General features: G+C 47.4%; 2 protein-coding genes across 4 annotated transcripts in view; both read left to right on the top strand.

Annotated features, from left to right (window-relative positions):
• LOC144107665 (phosphatidylinositol-3,5-bisphosphate 3-phosphatase MTMR14-like) overlaps positions 1-6,315 on the top strand; it is a 38,534-nt gene extending 32,219 nt beyond the window's left edge. The window contains exons 19-20 of one of the 2 annotated variants that reach the window (XM_077640779.1): positions 41-148; positions 5,368-6,315. In XM_077640779.1, the coding sequence (XP_077496905.1) occupies positions 41-148; positions 5,368-5,566 (307 nt within the window). In that variant the 3' untranslated portion in view covers positions 5,567-6,315. The remainder of the gene's footprint in view (positions 1-40; positions 149-5,367) is intronic. The other variant, XM_077640780.1, reaches the window with a different exon arrangement.
• Positions 6,316-10,127: 3,812 nt separating this feature from the next.
• LOC144106898 (uncharacterized) overlaps positions 10,128-15,386 on the top strand; it is a 47,207-nt gene continuing 41,948 nt past the window's right edge. Inside the window, exons 1-2 of one of the 2 annotated variants that reach the window (XM_077639846.1) lie at positions 10,128-10,305; positions 13,161-13,991. In XM_077639846.1, coding sequence (XP_077495972.1) covers positions 13,856-13,991 — 136 coding nt within the window. In that variant the 5' untranslated portion in view covers positions 10,128-10,305; positions 13,161-13,855. The remainder of the gene's footprint in view (positions 10,306-13,160; positions 13,992-15,386) is intronic. The other variant, XM_077639847.1, reaches the window with a different exon arrangement.

Raw genomic sequence — 15,386 nt, 5'->3', positions numbered from 1 at the left:
CGCTCCCTCCCTCTTCCTACTTCCCCTGCCTCGTCGCTAGTTGGCAGATCATCAACGGAACGGGGTCTGTGCGCAGCTCAGCCTCTGCCCGGGATTCTCCAACAGCTTGGGAACTGAACCGGAATTCCTCCAGCAGCCGGAGCAGCCTGTGAGAAAGCGTAGCTGCCCTTCATGCACCCTCCTTCTCTCACTCCTTCCCCACGCAGTTTTCTTTGCCTTTCACCTCCGCAGCTGCGGTCCCTCCTTGCCATTTTTGTTTTATTTTTTTTTAATTCCTCTCTCGATTGTGCCCTTTGCTTCTTGCCTTGTTTGCACCTTGCAGTTCTGGCTTTTGTGTGCTTTGCTCTTGCTTCTTCACACCGGCCTGCACCTTCCATCCTTTGCAGTGTTGTTCCGCTCATTGCTGTCGTACTTCCAAGTAGGTGGTTTAGACCGTTTTTACCTCTTTTTTTTCATTACTCTTTGTAGTTCGCTGTCATCCAGTGCTTGCTTGTTGCTTGCTTCTGCGCTTGCTCCCTGTGTGCTACTCCTACACGCTTTGCAATCAACGCCATTCTAAAATTGCTGAACTGGAAGTGGACAAACTTCACTAGGCTTAGAGTTGCAGCTTTCAATGGCTCGTGGGGAAGAAAAATATTGAAATGGGTCATTGCATGTGCGTAACTAGAAGAAATACAGTTAAACCTCGTTGATATGTTCCCGAGTCATATGATTTCCCAGTTCACCGGCCCAAAATCTCAGGCTGTAAAATTGTCCCGCTAAGTTGCGCTATTTTTGTTCCACTTAATATGTTTCCGGATATTCTGCCTACAATGTTAGTAATTTCAACAAAATTCTGGTCATTTAGTGACCAAACGCGCATGCGCGAACATTCTAGTGGGCCAAACTGAAAGCTGAAATGCAGCGTCAGTCTCCCGTCATGGTGGTATCTGTCCAATAATAAGGGCAAAGGGGAGCAGCATCCAGCAACGACAACAAAAACATTTATCGAGCTAAGCTTTGTGGCTTAGTGCATTAATCAGCTTGAGCTGATTGGCATTATGGTCTAAAGGTCTGGAGTGGTAGAAGGCTTCGGTCCAGCCGCCTCTCGGTTGTACGCAGATAAGCCGGGGGCGCAGATGGTGGCTTTGCCATATCTCCCGCATGCCGCCTTCGAGGACGGGCACTCACAGCAACAACGCAAAGCTGTAAGCACCTGCAGCATGGCACAGCTGCCCAAGCAGCGCAGGTTACAAGCTTGATCAGCAGGTTACTAGCTCAGTTCCAGCAGGGATGTGACATGAAGAGGAGAAACATGGTTGCTGCTTCGCAGTGCCCTAAGGCAAAGGGGCGAAGCATCTGGGAAATACACAGATGTGCTTACATACGAGCAAGTCAGGTCTGGGAAACACAGCGTGTAGAGCAAGTACACTGCGAAAGTCATCTGCCGTTGTGGCTTACCCGCATTGCATCAATACAAGGAGGTTCTAAAAATCTAAAAAATATACATCATGGGAGAGAGCTGAGCTACTCTTTTCGCTGCCATCGGCGGAACGAATGTGTTGCCAAGCTTCTTCCACGATATGGAAAACGCAGATGCGGAATTCGGCGAGTACTAGGAAAGGAGCTGCTCAGATCTTGCGCCAAGAAAGCCTAATCGATAATTTTATGAAGTTTCAGTTCAAAAGTGCGCCTCATTCAACTGTTACAGTCGGCAATTGATTTTTCGAACTCTCTAGGGACCGCGAAAACGACCAAAAAATCAGGCAGTCCAGAAAGTCAAATTTCACTGAAAAAGATCACGAACTTATTACCAATATGCCGGAGGAAGGGGTCAGTTGTATTGCACACATTCTAAAGCTCCTCATGACTAAATTTCGCCGCGTGAAGTGCACGGATGACAGGCGCCGACCGCTTTCACGAGCTCGGCCTGGCTGTGCTGCCCACAGCATGTCGCCGATGAACGCACGGGTGGGGACAAAGTCTAGCCGGGAAAGCGAACACGCCGTTGCGGGAACTGCGCTGCACCCGCAGTGCAATGGGCCTGGAAGCTAGTGCTCCATTGGCATTGGCGTTAGTCATAAGGCCTAGTGACTAGAGCCAAAATCAGCATCGTATCTTGTGATATCTACTCTGCGGTAGCTTGTGTGTAATGAGAGGCATCTTGTCTGTCATCGAAACGCCAGTTGTTTACGGTCTTATGATACAAAAGTCACGTTTGCGGTGCATTTCACTGCGAGTATGCTGACCTTGCTTTGAAATGCACCACCATTTTCCACCGTGCTCTCTGTCTCCATGAAGCTGTACGCCTCCGATGCGCTTCGCTGCTACCTCTTTCCGTATTTGGGACGAAAGACTCGGCGGCGGAAGACATTCAAGAACAGTACGAATTTGAAACCACGTGGGCGCAATGTGCCGACTTGCGCAGAATTTCCGCATTGCAAGTTAAGAGGCTCTCTTTTTAAGCTTGAATTTTCTTTTGCTTGGTCAAGTTTTCGATCTCTACTGCAGTTTTAATTAATGAGGTTCCACTGCACACATTATATGGCTGCGAGTACTGGTTGGTGGCGAGTATTGGTGGCGAGTACGAACGCGGTCCAAAAAATCGAGCAGTCTGTTACGGTGTGTCCGAAATTTCAGACACTCGTATACATTGGCTCTATGGGCCATGTCGCGGCGCCATGATAAAGTCCGAGTAATCAAGCATCTCCGAAAAATCAGGCGTCTGAATTTTCGATCGATGACTGTATTTTATTTGAAATTAAGATGTTGGAATCGTAAGTTTTCTTGGATAATGTGTTTTGCTTCCTGTAATTTTAAAGTAAATATCAACGCAGTTTTACTGTATTTAGTCTTTGATGATGCCTTGTTGATGATGATGGATTAGAAAAATTGACATTACTAGTTGCTTCTTGCTGTTTTCCAACTCCTGCGTCAGTTTCAGGCTTGCCGCATTGCTTGTATGCTCTTGTTACACCGGTACACTTGACCCTCCTTCATTTCTCTTTGCTGTTGCCTTGTGATGATGCAGATGTCAGTCACTGCATTACAAAGGCTTTTCTGTTTCCTTCTCTGCATCCTTTTCTAGCTCTTGCTTGTGCCTTGTAGAAAGCATGTGTGTAGTATATTTCCTAATGCATTGTGGGTGTCTGACATAACACTCTAGGTGGAGTCTATCTGAAAGTGTTTCTACATTTCCACTGAATTTGCATGTTTGAAGGAGTCATTGGAAGTGTTTGCTTGCAAGTCTCTTTGACCTGTCCTGAACTGTCTGGACCGACAGAAATGTTATAGCCAAGGCCAGTCTCAGTGGACAGGAAAATTGAAAATTGGTTTTTGGGGAAAGGAAATGGCGCAGTATGTCTTGCATTTGAGAAGGTAGGGGTGGACACCTGAAGGACACCTCAAAGGCACCAGGGAAGGGATAAAGGAGGAACTGAGAGAAGAAATTAGTGGAGGGCTCCGGAATAATTTCCACCACCTGGGGATCTTTAACCTGCACTGACATCGCACAGCACATGGGCGCAGCCACTGTGGTGGGGTTCGAACCCGGGCAGGCTTTGTCAAATTTTGCAGAACGTTGGTGTGGAGATGCATGATGGGGAAGCAGTTGATCGTTGCAGCTCTACTATTTACAGTCAAACCTCGTTAATTGAGCCCCCGTTAATTTGGAAAATCACATAATTTGACCTCCCTGTTCCCTCCTGTCAAAAATGTACATAAGTCAATGGCAACACACACTCGTTAATTCGGAGTGAAATCGTGCATGCACCAGTTAATTCGGACTGAAGATATACCAGGAACAGCGCTGAAGTCAATTTTTGAGACACGCATTGCTACTGTCATCACCCGGAAACCAGTGCCGGGCCGGAAACTACCCTTGTTCCGAAGCCGAAAACGTATGAGGGGCAGCGCTGCTACAGTAAAACCTAATTGAATCAGTTAATTGCCCCCCGTTAATTCGGAAATTGACTGCCGCTGGAGTCCCGTCAAACACCCATGCGGAAGCTGGTTTATACGGACACCACAGAGCTCACATCGGTTAATTCGGACGGGTCCCCAAGGGTCGCCGTGTCAAGATATGACTTGCTCGACAGGCGATCATCCAGATATTCATCCGCAGTCCTGAATTACATATTACATTTCCTCCCATGCTGCTCTGAGGTACGCTCAAAGGCAGGCGTGCTGATGGTCGGCAAGTTCCCGCCGATAGGCCTAGAGAGAGTCCGGCCGCATAGTTGCGTTTTCGGAGCTTCTCCGCCTGCCCGCGGCGGCGGCGGCTATCGGCTGCGCATATCAGCGAGCCAGCCCTGCAGCACACCGTTTGTTACGATGATTGCCTTCTTGCTCATTTTTTTTGTTTGTTTTCCGAAGGCGTCTTGCCGCTCCGGCGCCAGTGCACGCTTCCCTCAGTTCTATCCGCGTGGTATTTCTGTTCTTCTACTGCACCGTAACTCCGTGCTCGTCAAGTGCTGTTGGCTGTTTGTGTGGTGAAGTCTCCTCATATGTGATGCCACACACTAAGAAGCTCCAGCACTATTTTTTTAGACACTGAAAGGAGCTGCAGAGACCCTTGCCATTGTGGAGCAGTTCTTTTAGCGTCACTCACGATTATGTGCACGAATTAAACATTGATGGAACTGCAAGAAATCACTGTTGTTGCAAAGTTTTCATCTTAAAACGTGACGTCAATTGCCCAGGTTCTCACGAAATAAATTTCGCTTTCATGCGAACATGGTTTGGCAGTTGTGGGGGGGCTGAATTAACGAGGTTTTACTATATTGTATCAGCTACGTCGGGCTGTGAAATTTGAGGAAAAATTGTAACATCCTTTTCATGGACACGTTTGCTACACATGTCCTTGCTCAACCAGTACTGAAGCGCTTTCCGACTTTCTACATCGCAGATGTGTGGCATTTTTTTCTGAGAAGGCTTGGAAAAGTAATTTTGTTCAGATAGAGCTGCTGTGAAATTTTCCAGCCTGTCTTTTAGCCTCGAGCAGGTGCAAGCATTTGCTAACTGAATGCATTATGGAGGTCCAGCATGAAACTTGTTGCACCGAACGTCGCTGGTGTACATTCATTGCTGCTGACATACTTGCGCTGACCTGAGGCCTGAACTGTGTGAAGCACCGATTTACTACTGTACTGCAACCGGCTTAATGAGCACGCAATCTTCTTTAACATGACTCAAATGCAGGATGAGAGGCAAACAAACCTTGAGTTGCAAATGTTACTTATTTTCAATAACTTTTCACCTCAAAACCCAAGGAACACTGCCACTGGCATTTAGCACTCGAAATTTAAGCCTTCAACGCTGGCTTGCTTGTCCTTACTGTGTGGTGTGCTGGCAACTGACCTAACTGTGGTCTCGTTTCCTTCCTTCCAGGAACAGCCGCCATTTAGACACTCCAGCGGACCTTCCGGACCGGGCACTACCGCGCAGCAAGTTTCTGCAGCGGCGCCGCGACCGGTTACAGGAGGTGCGCCGCATAGTGAGCAACATCTACCTGAGCATCGTGGCGGACAGGCTCGCCACGCCCCGAGTGGACGGAATCAGCAGAGTCCTACAGAGCTTCTACTCCTAGGGTCACCATACGGGGCGCCGGCTTAGCGGTGCCCAGTGTCAGCGGGACATTCCGGGTTCTGCCGTACATTGAGCGAAGATGTGCTACAAAGCGCAGAATGCGGAGCTTAGTTTGGACTTGTAGGCTCCTGCGGAAGGCGCAGAGAGCCAAATGAGAGTGCCGCCAGTGAGGGGTGCGGATGCTACAACTGCAGCGTTTTGTCATTGTTCACAAAAAGAGGTGCCTCTCGTATTGCATTCCGGCCTCAGTGAAAACCAGTGAAAAGGCTTCGAATGAAAGTATGGTGTAGAGCGCGGAACATAGCGTTGTGTGGAACGCAGTGCGGAACGCAGTGTGGAAATGCACTGCTTGGTTGGGGCTTTTTGTAAATTGGGGAACGCCCGGCAAGCTGAACGAAAGCTGTCAGTAAATGCGTAGGCCACGTCTAGATATCTCCAAAGTGCCTCGGATAGAAAAAGTGGCCCAGGGATGTGGTTGAAAACTGCCTGAGATAGAAGTAAGGAGGATTGTTAGTATTGGTTTAGTTAGTTTTGCATAACCTGTTAATAGAAGACATCCAAAAAACTGCGCTTGCATGTGCATCTATGTCCATTGGGCACCCTTTTTTTGTTCTTTCATTCTTGCTTTCTAGTGGTGCACAGTGTTCTTTGGCTAGGCCCTGCTTGTGTGCTGGCTGGCTGCATTGTCAAAAGTGACGCTTGTGTCCAAGATCCAAGAGGGCTTTTGTACATTTGGGCATGGGTGCCAAAGGAACGCTCTGGGTGAACATTAGGAATTGACATTCCTTCACCTTTTTATTCTGTTTTTCTAACTAGGCAAAGATTTGATTCTCGCCCCCTTGTGAATGCTCATTGCTTTGAAAGTTCACGTTTTCCTTTTAGTATCTGTAGTGCTGGCTGGCTGCATTGTCAAAAGTGACGCTTGTGTCCAAGATCCAAGAGGGCTTTTGTACATTTGGGCATGGGTGCCAAAGAAACGCTCTGGGTGAACATTAGGAATTGACATTCCTTCACCTTTTTATTCTGTTTTTCTAACTAGGCAAAGATTTGATTCTCGCCCCCTTGTGAATGCTCATTGCTTTGAAAGTTCACGTTTTCCTTTTAGTATCTGTAGCCTCCAAATTCCTGTGTCCACATCTCTAGCCTTGTTTTGCATGCTTCCCTGGTTTGTTGCATGCTCAGTGACACCAGTTGTGTGTGGTTCGGTCGTCTACCGGAACATTGTGCATTACCTACTCTCCTACTTTTCCACTGCTTGTGATATGATGCCAGCAATGGCTGGCCATGTGGGGTGGACATTTTCGAAGTCTGAACAAATTTATGCATGCAGCTGTGTATATTGTGCCGGTGGATTTCTGAATGTTGTGTGTATACAAATCCTGTTTATAGCGTTTATGGCACTTGGTAGTTGGACTGCCTTTTTTGAGTGCGACTGCTTGCGGCCATCAGACGAGCATGTAAGATGGGACGAATGGATTAGTAAGGCTCTCCGGTGCATCGGTGAGCCTTGATCCTTGTCGCGTCCTCTGCGTGATGGCTCAGGCTGTTTTGAGCTGTGAGCGTAACACAGATGCAATTGCTGCTTGTTCTTGTTTGTTACAGAGACTGTTGATGAGTGCCAAAAGATCTTGTGTAGTGTCTTCTGGGCAGTTTAGCCTTGAGCACACACCTTGGATTTCTTGACGAGGAAAGCTGTAGTTGCCTGTGTCCTACCAGATCAACTTTTCAACCATGTTCCACTTGCCCTCCTCGTGCAGTGATTTCATGATAAAGGGCAAAGTTGCAAGCAGTTGTGTGGAAAAAAGTACACTCACAAGTGTTCTTAAGCTTTCCCATCTTGGAGCCTTCTTGAAGTCATGTTTTAACAGGTGTAGAATACGGAGAGATAAAAGAACAGGGCTATTTAACTTCAAACAGCAAAATAAGAACTCTGTTGCTGAATAGGGGTCGGTTTGTTTTTGTGTAGTGTTCGGACAACTCATTGCATGTGAAAATGAATTGTGCCACAAATCCATCATCAAGAGTTCCTTATTTCGCTATTTGCATCATTGGAGATGGCCTGTTCATGTCTGGCTTGTTGGCGATACACATCACTTGTCACCATCTTGTCACCATGCTGCCTTGAGATACATTGAAAGGCCTGTCCATGGGGGGCCCGTTGCATACACACAGTGACAGATCGTTGTGGCCAACTTTAAGTGTAGTGTGAGTTTGTTTCTCATGTTGCTGCTGCCATCATGGTGCAGTTCTCTAGTGCTTCTGTAACCATCATTTCATTACTTGCATTGCACACTTCTGCACACTGCCATTTTGGTGTTGTGGATAGCCTGACCACACTGTCATCTGTCTAGTACTACCAGAGTTGATTGCCAGCTGTGCTGTTTCTCATGCCAGTCACTTGAAGAATGTGTCGAGCCCTTGCGCTGTGCTCCAGTGCCAACCAGGTTTGGCCAAATAGCGTGTGCTCAAAGGGTCTCGTATGTGCCTAGCCCGTCTTGACCTGTACTATGGGCGTCTCATTTAACTGTGCTTCAAAGAAGATTTCTTGTTTCTCACTGTTGGCAAGCATCTGTCACGACACCATGCATTGACCAAAAACTCCATCTGTGAATATTCAGTTTCCGTTGTATAACCACGCGTGCAAATGACTTTCTTACAAGTGTGTTTGTCGGCCTACTTGTCATTCTTGCAAAATACAGGGATGCATGTCAGCCGGATTTTTTTTTTTTTTTACATATACGAATGTTTGTATAATAAAGGTGCCTGAACTCTAGCTCACTTTCTTAAAGAAAAGACTCCAGTGTGACTACTTGCCTGTCTGCCTTGTTATTTCTGGAAAGTATTACAGGCAAACTCTTGTTCACAAAATTCAACAGGTTGCCGACTCCATCAGGAATTCCGCAGTGTACAGAATGAGATCTGCAGTAAGATCACCTGACATGAGCAAGATTCAACAATTAGATTTAGGAAAACAAACTCCCATGTGCTCGTGAAATCGCGACGATGGCCCCATCATCTGAGCCCGTAAGAATGTGCGCTCACCCTAGCAAAGGACCACTGCATCTAGGCATCTTGGGTAAATTGACCTGACGACCTGATTAAGGCGGGACATGTCCCTCTTTTGCGTACGTGTTCCCGCTGTCCGGCCAGCATGCCTGTGGGACGGCGTTTTGTCCCGCCTTTGCTACACTGGCTACACCCGCTCGGCGAGCTCCACCAAACCAGCCTAAATAATGGAAGAAACAAGCCATAGCGAGGCGCTTATAAGTTCAAGGGTTCACTCACATCCGTCTTGACAAGAATGCTTAATTTGGCAAAGCTTGTAAAGTTTCAGTTTCACATTTTGTCATGACTGAAAAACTAAAGGAATGGAAGAGCGAGCAGAAGCCAGCCGGGGAATGGTGGGTGGATGTTCTTCAGCACTTTGAGACGAATGATGTGCCTTACGACAAACGAGGGCAGTTATTGAGTACTGCATGTTCTTTCCAGGAACAAATGTATCAGTGGAGAGGGTGTTTTATTTGATGAACAAGCTGTGGTCTGCAGAGAAGCGGCTTCAAGTGGCGACACTTAAAAGCGATGCTGATGCTCAAAGTGAATGTGCACATGACATGATCAGTACCATGGACACATCTGCAAAAATGGACTGCTGAACAAGTTCTGTTCAAGCCAGAAGTGTTAGGTGTATGCGCCAGCTAGGCAGAAGCTAGAGGAAAAGAGCTGCATGATATATAGATAGAATAATAAAAAGTGCATGTCTTAAACTACTAGTACGTGTCATTCAGAGGCGGCCCCCCTTGTGCCTCTTTGGGGTCTGAGGTATATGGCCACTTTAATCATGGGCACCTTAGGTGAAGCTAGAGTTACGGCAGCGTTCTAGATACGTAACGCGGCTCAGCTGCTTCGATGACGGTGCAACATCTCCACGCAACGCTAGCCACCGTACAGCGCAAGGTCTATGAATCTTGTCCATTTTGACATGACTGCATCCAAGGTGAAGCGTACGGAAGATTTGGCTGGCCGAAAGGCCCCTTTTTTTTTGGGATGATCGCACGTATTCGGTTAACGGTACATTGCGTGACGTTTTCAGCACGAATTGGCTGTGTACTCATCGAAGTACCTGAAATATGCAAAATAAATATGTGCGCTTCGATCGTGGTTGCGATAGCGCAAGTAAGGGTTATGTAGCCAACTCCGACTCCCACAGATAGTGAAAACGACTGTTGGCTATTCGTTCATAGCAAATTTCGTACTGTACTGTTTTCTAAGTTGTAGTACAATATTAATTCTAGTTCACTATAACTGTAGTAGGTGACGTCGTCGTTTAGAGCATTTTGTTTTGTATCGCAAACTAGGTTTTGCATACAAAAATTTACTAAAACTTTCAAGCGAGAGCTATGAAAGAAGTAATATGAATGTATAAGTTTCAACAAAACTAAAAAATTGCATATGTTTGTTACTAGATGGCAATAAATAAAACTTTACTTCGAGGTTGTATTGTTTGCAGCAAAGGTAGTTTTGTACCTCCATATGCTTTAGTGTTAGTGTTATCTGTCCAGTTCGTCAATAATGGCAGACGCATTTGGTGTTGAGTGGATGCGGTACGGGCTGCTGTGATCGTTTTATTGACTCAAGTGCCTTGGAAGTGCCTTGACAGTGCCATAAACCGGCACGGATGTGAACTCTGGAAGTAATGACGAGGCCCCCAAGCCGTGACAAGTGCAGCGTTCATGGCGTCAGGTATGTTCACGTTAATCCGTCTTCCGCGTAGTACTCGCCCCCACTTCGCCCGTCCGTACGGACTGCCAGTCCCCTGTGTTTATTACTTCGCTCAGGCGGCGTGTGACCGTTGATGCCGAAGGGATGAGCATTCGTACCCGTATACGAAAGTCGATTCTTGCGGCGTAGTTGTTGCGATCAGCGAGGAAGAAGGTAAAACACTTCCTCTACCCTGTGCGAGCATTAGTCAACAGGCCAGCTCATGCTGCTGCGATAAGTAGGTGCGGGATCCTCGCTCGGATGTGTGTCGTAGGGTGTCATCGCGACCGAGCCGTGGGCGTTTTTCGAATCGCTGCTTTCGAATCCGTTCATGCGAAACGGAAGGCGGTCGCGTGTTTTGCGCTACGCACCAACGACTGCGGCGATCAATCGGGTGAGAACAATGCCGTTAGCTTCTCGTCTACACGGACAAGACGTCGTCTGTGCAATCGGTGGGCATCGAAAATCGCCGTCAGCGCTGCGGGTCGAACGGTAACCTGTTTTACGACAGGTGTCCGAAAGAATCGGAAAACAAACAACCACACGTAAAAAAAAATCATATGGGTTACTGTACGCAGCGCTCTTGGTTGTGAAGCGGGCAGGTCAGCATTACTTCTTTTCATGTCAGACTGATCTCTTGTTTTTGTAGTAACATCTGCTGCAGACCCGGAGGTTTATTCGCTGTTTTTTTTTCTTCTGAGGAATATGCCGCGGAAGGTTCACAGATGAGCGCGGGCGATTAAATATCTCCCAAACAATTCACGTAGCTTGCGCGAAAGTGCGAACACGTCTTGTCATATCGCGCAGCCGAGAAAAGTTTTCGAGTGGAGTTCCGACGAAGAACACGCGGCACTCGTGTGTTGTGTCAGCGCCCTCCGCTTGCTCGCTGAAAACACTCACTCGGCAGTGATATAGACTCGGAGCGATATAATTTATATTCTCGGTCGCAGTGCAGTCTTTTCGTTATCAGTTCCGCGTCCAGATAAGACATGCGCCTGCAGTTTCTGGCTGTTATATTACCCGTGGGCCGTGCGAAAGCGTAGGGACAGGGAACGAATAAATCATTGCAGACGATTATATCCGGTCTGACGAATCCCAGTTCTTTTCGCTGACGCCCGACTCTGAACCTTGCGGCCGCTTCGTAAATAATTAAAAACGGACAGAAAAACTGGCTCAAGAGTACTAGGGTCGCGATTCACGGCACGTGATATCTCCCTTCCTTCCGGAGTCCCTTTAATGCGGATGGCATGAAATTACAGCCGCCCGGCCGCCGCGGTGTTACGTCCGATCATCGACAGCTGACATCCTGTTTGGCTGTTAATCGATTCTGCGTACACCTTTATATATTGGGCGTTTTCTTTCTCATGCGCGCGTGCTTTGGATGCGAATTCCTTGTCCGTATCGCACTGTGCTTGAACACGATATTTGTATCGCATTGGCTGCTAAAGCGATGACAAAGAGCGCACATGCGACTCTCTCAAGCGACTTTTACCCGCAGTCTCCTCCGTCACTGATGGAAATAAAGAAATTATTATTATCCGCGATATGAATAACTCTAGCCCCCTAAAAGAGTGCTGAACTTCTGTTTTCAATCTTGTTCAGCGGACTTGGTGTTTGCGGTTATGCTAGTTCTGCCTTGGTATCGGGTGCCGATATGCTGCTGTATTTATCTTCTGTGCTGTAGCCGGCCTTCAGCGGGTGCATTGCCCTCCTTTCGAATGACCTCTGAGAGGCCGCACAAATCGCGACTTGCGTTTTGAACTACTCGCAAGTGCGCAGTTATTGCCGCACATGTCGTTGGCCATCGTCCCGGGCGTGATTCACCCAGCTGTGTCGCGCGCGCTACCGTGTTTTCCGTGCGGCAGATTCGGTCCCAGCTTTTGCGCGCACAATGGGCTGATCGTGCGAGTGCGTCCCGTATTAAGTAAAACTGTGCAGTGCAGCTAAAACCACGAGGCGGACGCCTACGCCCTGCAGAAACTTTATTGTCCAGCCCGGACGCCTCTTGTAGGTCGCATTCGATTGTGTTTTTCTTCGGCCATACTTGACAAAGCACTTCGGGCTCACATCGCATGCATGAAGCGTCGTCTGCTGCAGTTGTAGGTACCCAATGGGCACTGGAACTCCCTTGGACGTCCTGAACGTCCGCAGTATGTCCATGGGAGTTTTAATGACCATTAAGAAGCTATGCGCGCACCGCGTACAGAAGAATTTAGGAACCAATTGCGCGCTCTAGGACACCACAGTGGATAACACAAATATACCCGGAAATAATGATTAGCACCTCTGAGGAGGAGTGCTAATCATTGAAATGCTCGCTAGCCATATTTGTGGCTTCCACACTACTGCACGGTTTTTGGGATGCGGAGCGTAGGTCGGAATCACCGTGGTCGGAATCGAGGGAGGGGAAAGTGCGTTAAACGAGAGGGCGAGGGTGGACGACCGCCAGGAGGCGTGTACGGCGGAATCAAACGTCGAACTGCAGCGACGCCGGGCGCGCGCGCGTCTATTTTTAAAAGCGGCGCTTGCGCACGAAAAAGTGCGCATAGCGCACCCAGACGAATTCACCTCTCCGCTCTTGGTGGGCACACCGTAGCCGTCATAACGCTTGTGGAGAGAAGGCTATTTGCTTGCGAGGGCTCAGGGTTAAAAGGAGTGAGGCGCGGTCCCGTGGCCTGTGCGTGGCCTTCAGTTTTCCAGTCGTTGCTTTACATTTTCGAGAGGAAATAGCCTCTTTCCCGCGTTTTGCCTGACGTCTGCAATTATGATGCAATGTGGAAATTTAATATTTTGTTGGTTGTACTGCAACAAATGACTTTTTCATTACCTCTGTGTAGGCGCACAAGCGTGTGCTGGACTTGCAGGATCTGATATCATGAAATCTACCATTGTGTAACAGCATGCAGAATTACTAGCGTGACCAGTAAAAAGGCGACTTATATAGCATGCTGAAAGGTACGTCAGTCTGGCCTCTGTTACCGTTTTATATTAAAGGAGCAGGGATTGCTGCTTTAAGTGGGCTACAAATTTAATTCCTAATATTTAAAAAAAAAGTGGAAGGAGAGAAACAGGCAGTTGGTTCTAGTTATTTCTTTTAGAACTTTGCAATGAGCATTAGAATTTCAGCTTCCTGAGTTGTTTAGCTAATGTGTGTGACCAAATCACTGGTTGACTGTAATATAAATATAGGGCCGGGTGCACAAACACATCTCAAGAAAGCTTTCGCCCTTTCATTCGCGTGAAGAAAAAATACTGATGTTGATCTGCGTTATGCAGACACACTGTAAACCTCGCTGCCTTGAGCATGCCATCGCTCCCAGCTCTTCCTCCTCTCCCCATCCCTGCTGACACGTGACACCACATTTTGGGCGTTCGGTCCGCTTTGAGGGGTGAGGGGGAGAGAGGGGTTATTTTGGGCCACCTGGGCCCGGGGCGGAGACACGCCGCTCTCGACACAGACAGACGTGGGTCTCGTTGCTCTCCCTTCTTTCTCCGTGCTCCTGGAGAACGGCCGCACCCGCCGTCGGCTCCCATGGAGGAGCCCTCGGACGGCGTGGTTTTCTTGGCAGGGGCTGCCTTGCTGACCATCTCCCTGTGTTGCTTGTCGTACGTGATCTTGCTGTACGTCCAGGTAGCCAGGGACAGCCACTGGATCAGTTCCTTCCTAGGTGATGTGTCTGCCGTCGGCATTTCCTTTCACTCCTTTTGCTGTGACATTCGCTTTGCTCCTTTGCATTGTTTGGTTTTTCGCTTTGTTAATGCGTCATTTCTAAAGCACTTACCAGTCCATTCTTAACCGGTACCCTTCTGCGTAAATTTTCATTGTGTGGTATAATGTTATGCATTCTCATCACAAGGCATGCTTCTTAAGTCATTGCACTTTGCCCTCTGTTTGGGTGTAGACAGGGTCACAGGATCACCTCTTTGCACCTTAGGTGACATTTTTGTTTATTGTTTTTTTACTCTGCGAGTTCTCTCCTATGCACTAGCTGTCATTTTGTTTCCCCTTTGCTGCATTATGGGGTTCGCTTTTCACCTTGTCCTGCTGTCAGTTGGTCATTTGTATTTTTTTCTGAGGTGTTGCCTTTCTGTGGGTTTTTATTTGCATTTCTTGCAGTGACTTGGTATCTGCTAGCTCCAACACTGAAGGGCGTGCATTATAAACAGATATATCTGTATGTCGTGAAATAGTTGCCTAGGGATCTAGGTCTAGGTCTGTCGTGATATCTTTGGAGTTGCAATGCTTCCGTTGAGCATGGGGTGCTTTAAGCTTCCTGCTGCATGACTTAATTTTAGTGAATTGCTTGATCCTTGTTTGTATACCAAGGCCGCCCTTAGTAGACATACATCAATACGCCTTAAGAACTAGTTGTCCTCAGATAGCATTCCACAATGTTGTCCCAGATCACAGCTCCATCACTTTATCAGAACATTGGCTGAAGTCTGCTCGCTAGAAACGGCCAATGTGTCTTGTCTTCTCAAACAGTTTAGGACTTGCATGACTTTTTAGTTGTCGCAATGTAAATAGTGCCCATTTTTAGCAATATGGCATGATCATGCAGTTCCATTCTGACACTTGGAGTCTCGCTTCACATTTTCACATTTCATCATGGTACTTGGCAGGTTAAAGCTTACTGCTTTTGTTTTCAAGCTTTAGGCACTGATTGAACTGCTTGCCTGACTAGGTCATACATAGAAGTTCAAAAAAGAAAGTCGGCTGAAATTTGAGCTGTTGTTAGGTGACCTAGCACTGCATAATTGCAGCCTTAACAGCCTGCTTTTTACTGACTTCTGTTCTGTCATGACTTTGTTTCAGTTCTTCAGCTTGACCTATCCTTATGTAGTTTGACATAGTTGTGACCTCTGACTCTATGTATGTGCAATTGCTGCCATTTCTTTTTTTTTCTCTTAATCACCTCCTCGCTTGTAAGGGGCTTGTTTTGCAAAAAATGTCACTTCCTGTGGTGCTTGCACTATCTCACATTTTCGGCAGCTTGCATGTATTCGCTATCTGGATCTGAAAGATGAAGGTAATCAGTAGAAAAATTTAAGGTGCTCATCAT

Source organism: Amblyomma americanum, chromosome 10 (genome assembly GCF_052857255.1).
Source record: "Amblyomma americanum isolate KBUSLIRL-KWMA chromosome 10, ASM5285725v1, whole genome shotgun sequence".
NCBI lineage: Eukaryota > Metazoa > Arthropoda > Arachnida > Ixodida > Ixodidae > Amblyomma > Amblyomma americanum.
Note: the sequence above shows the minus strand (reverse complement) of the source record. Positions and strands in the feature narration are given on the sequence as shown.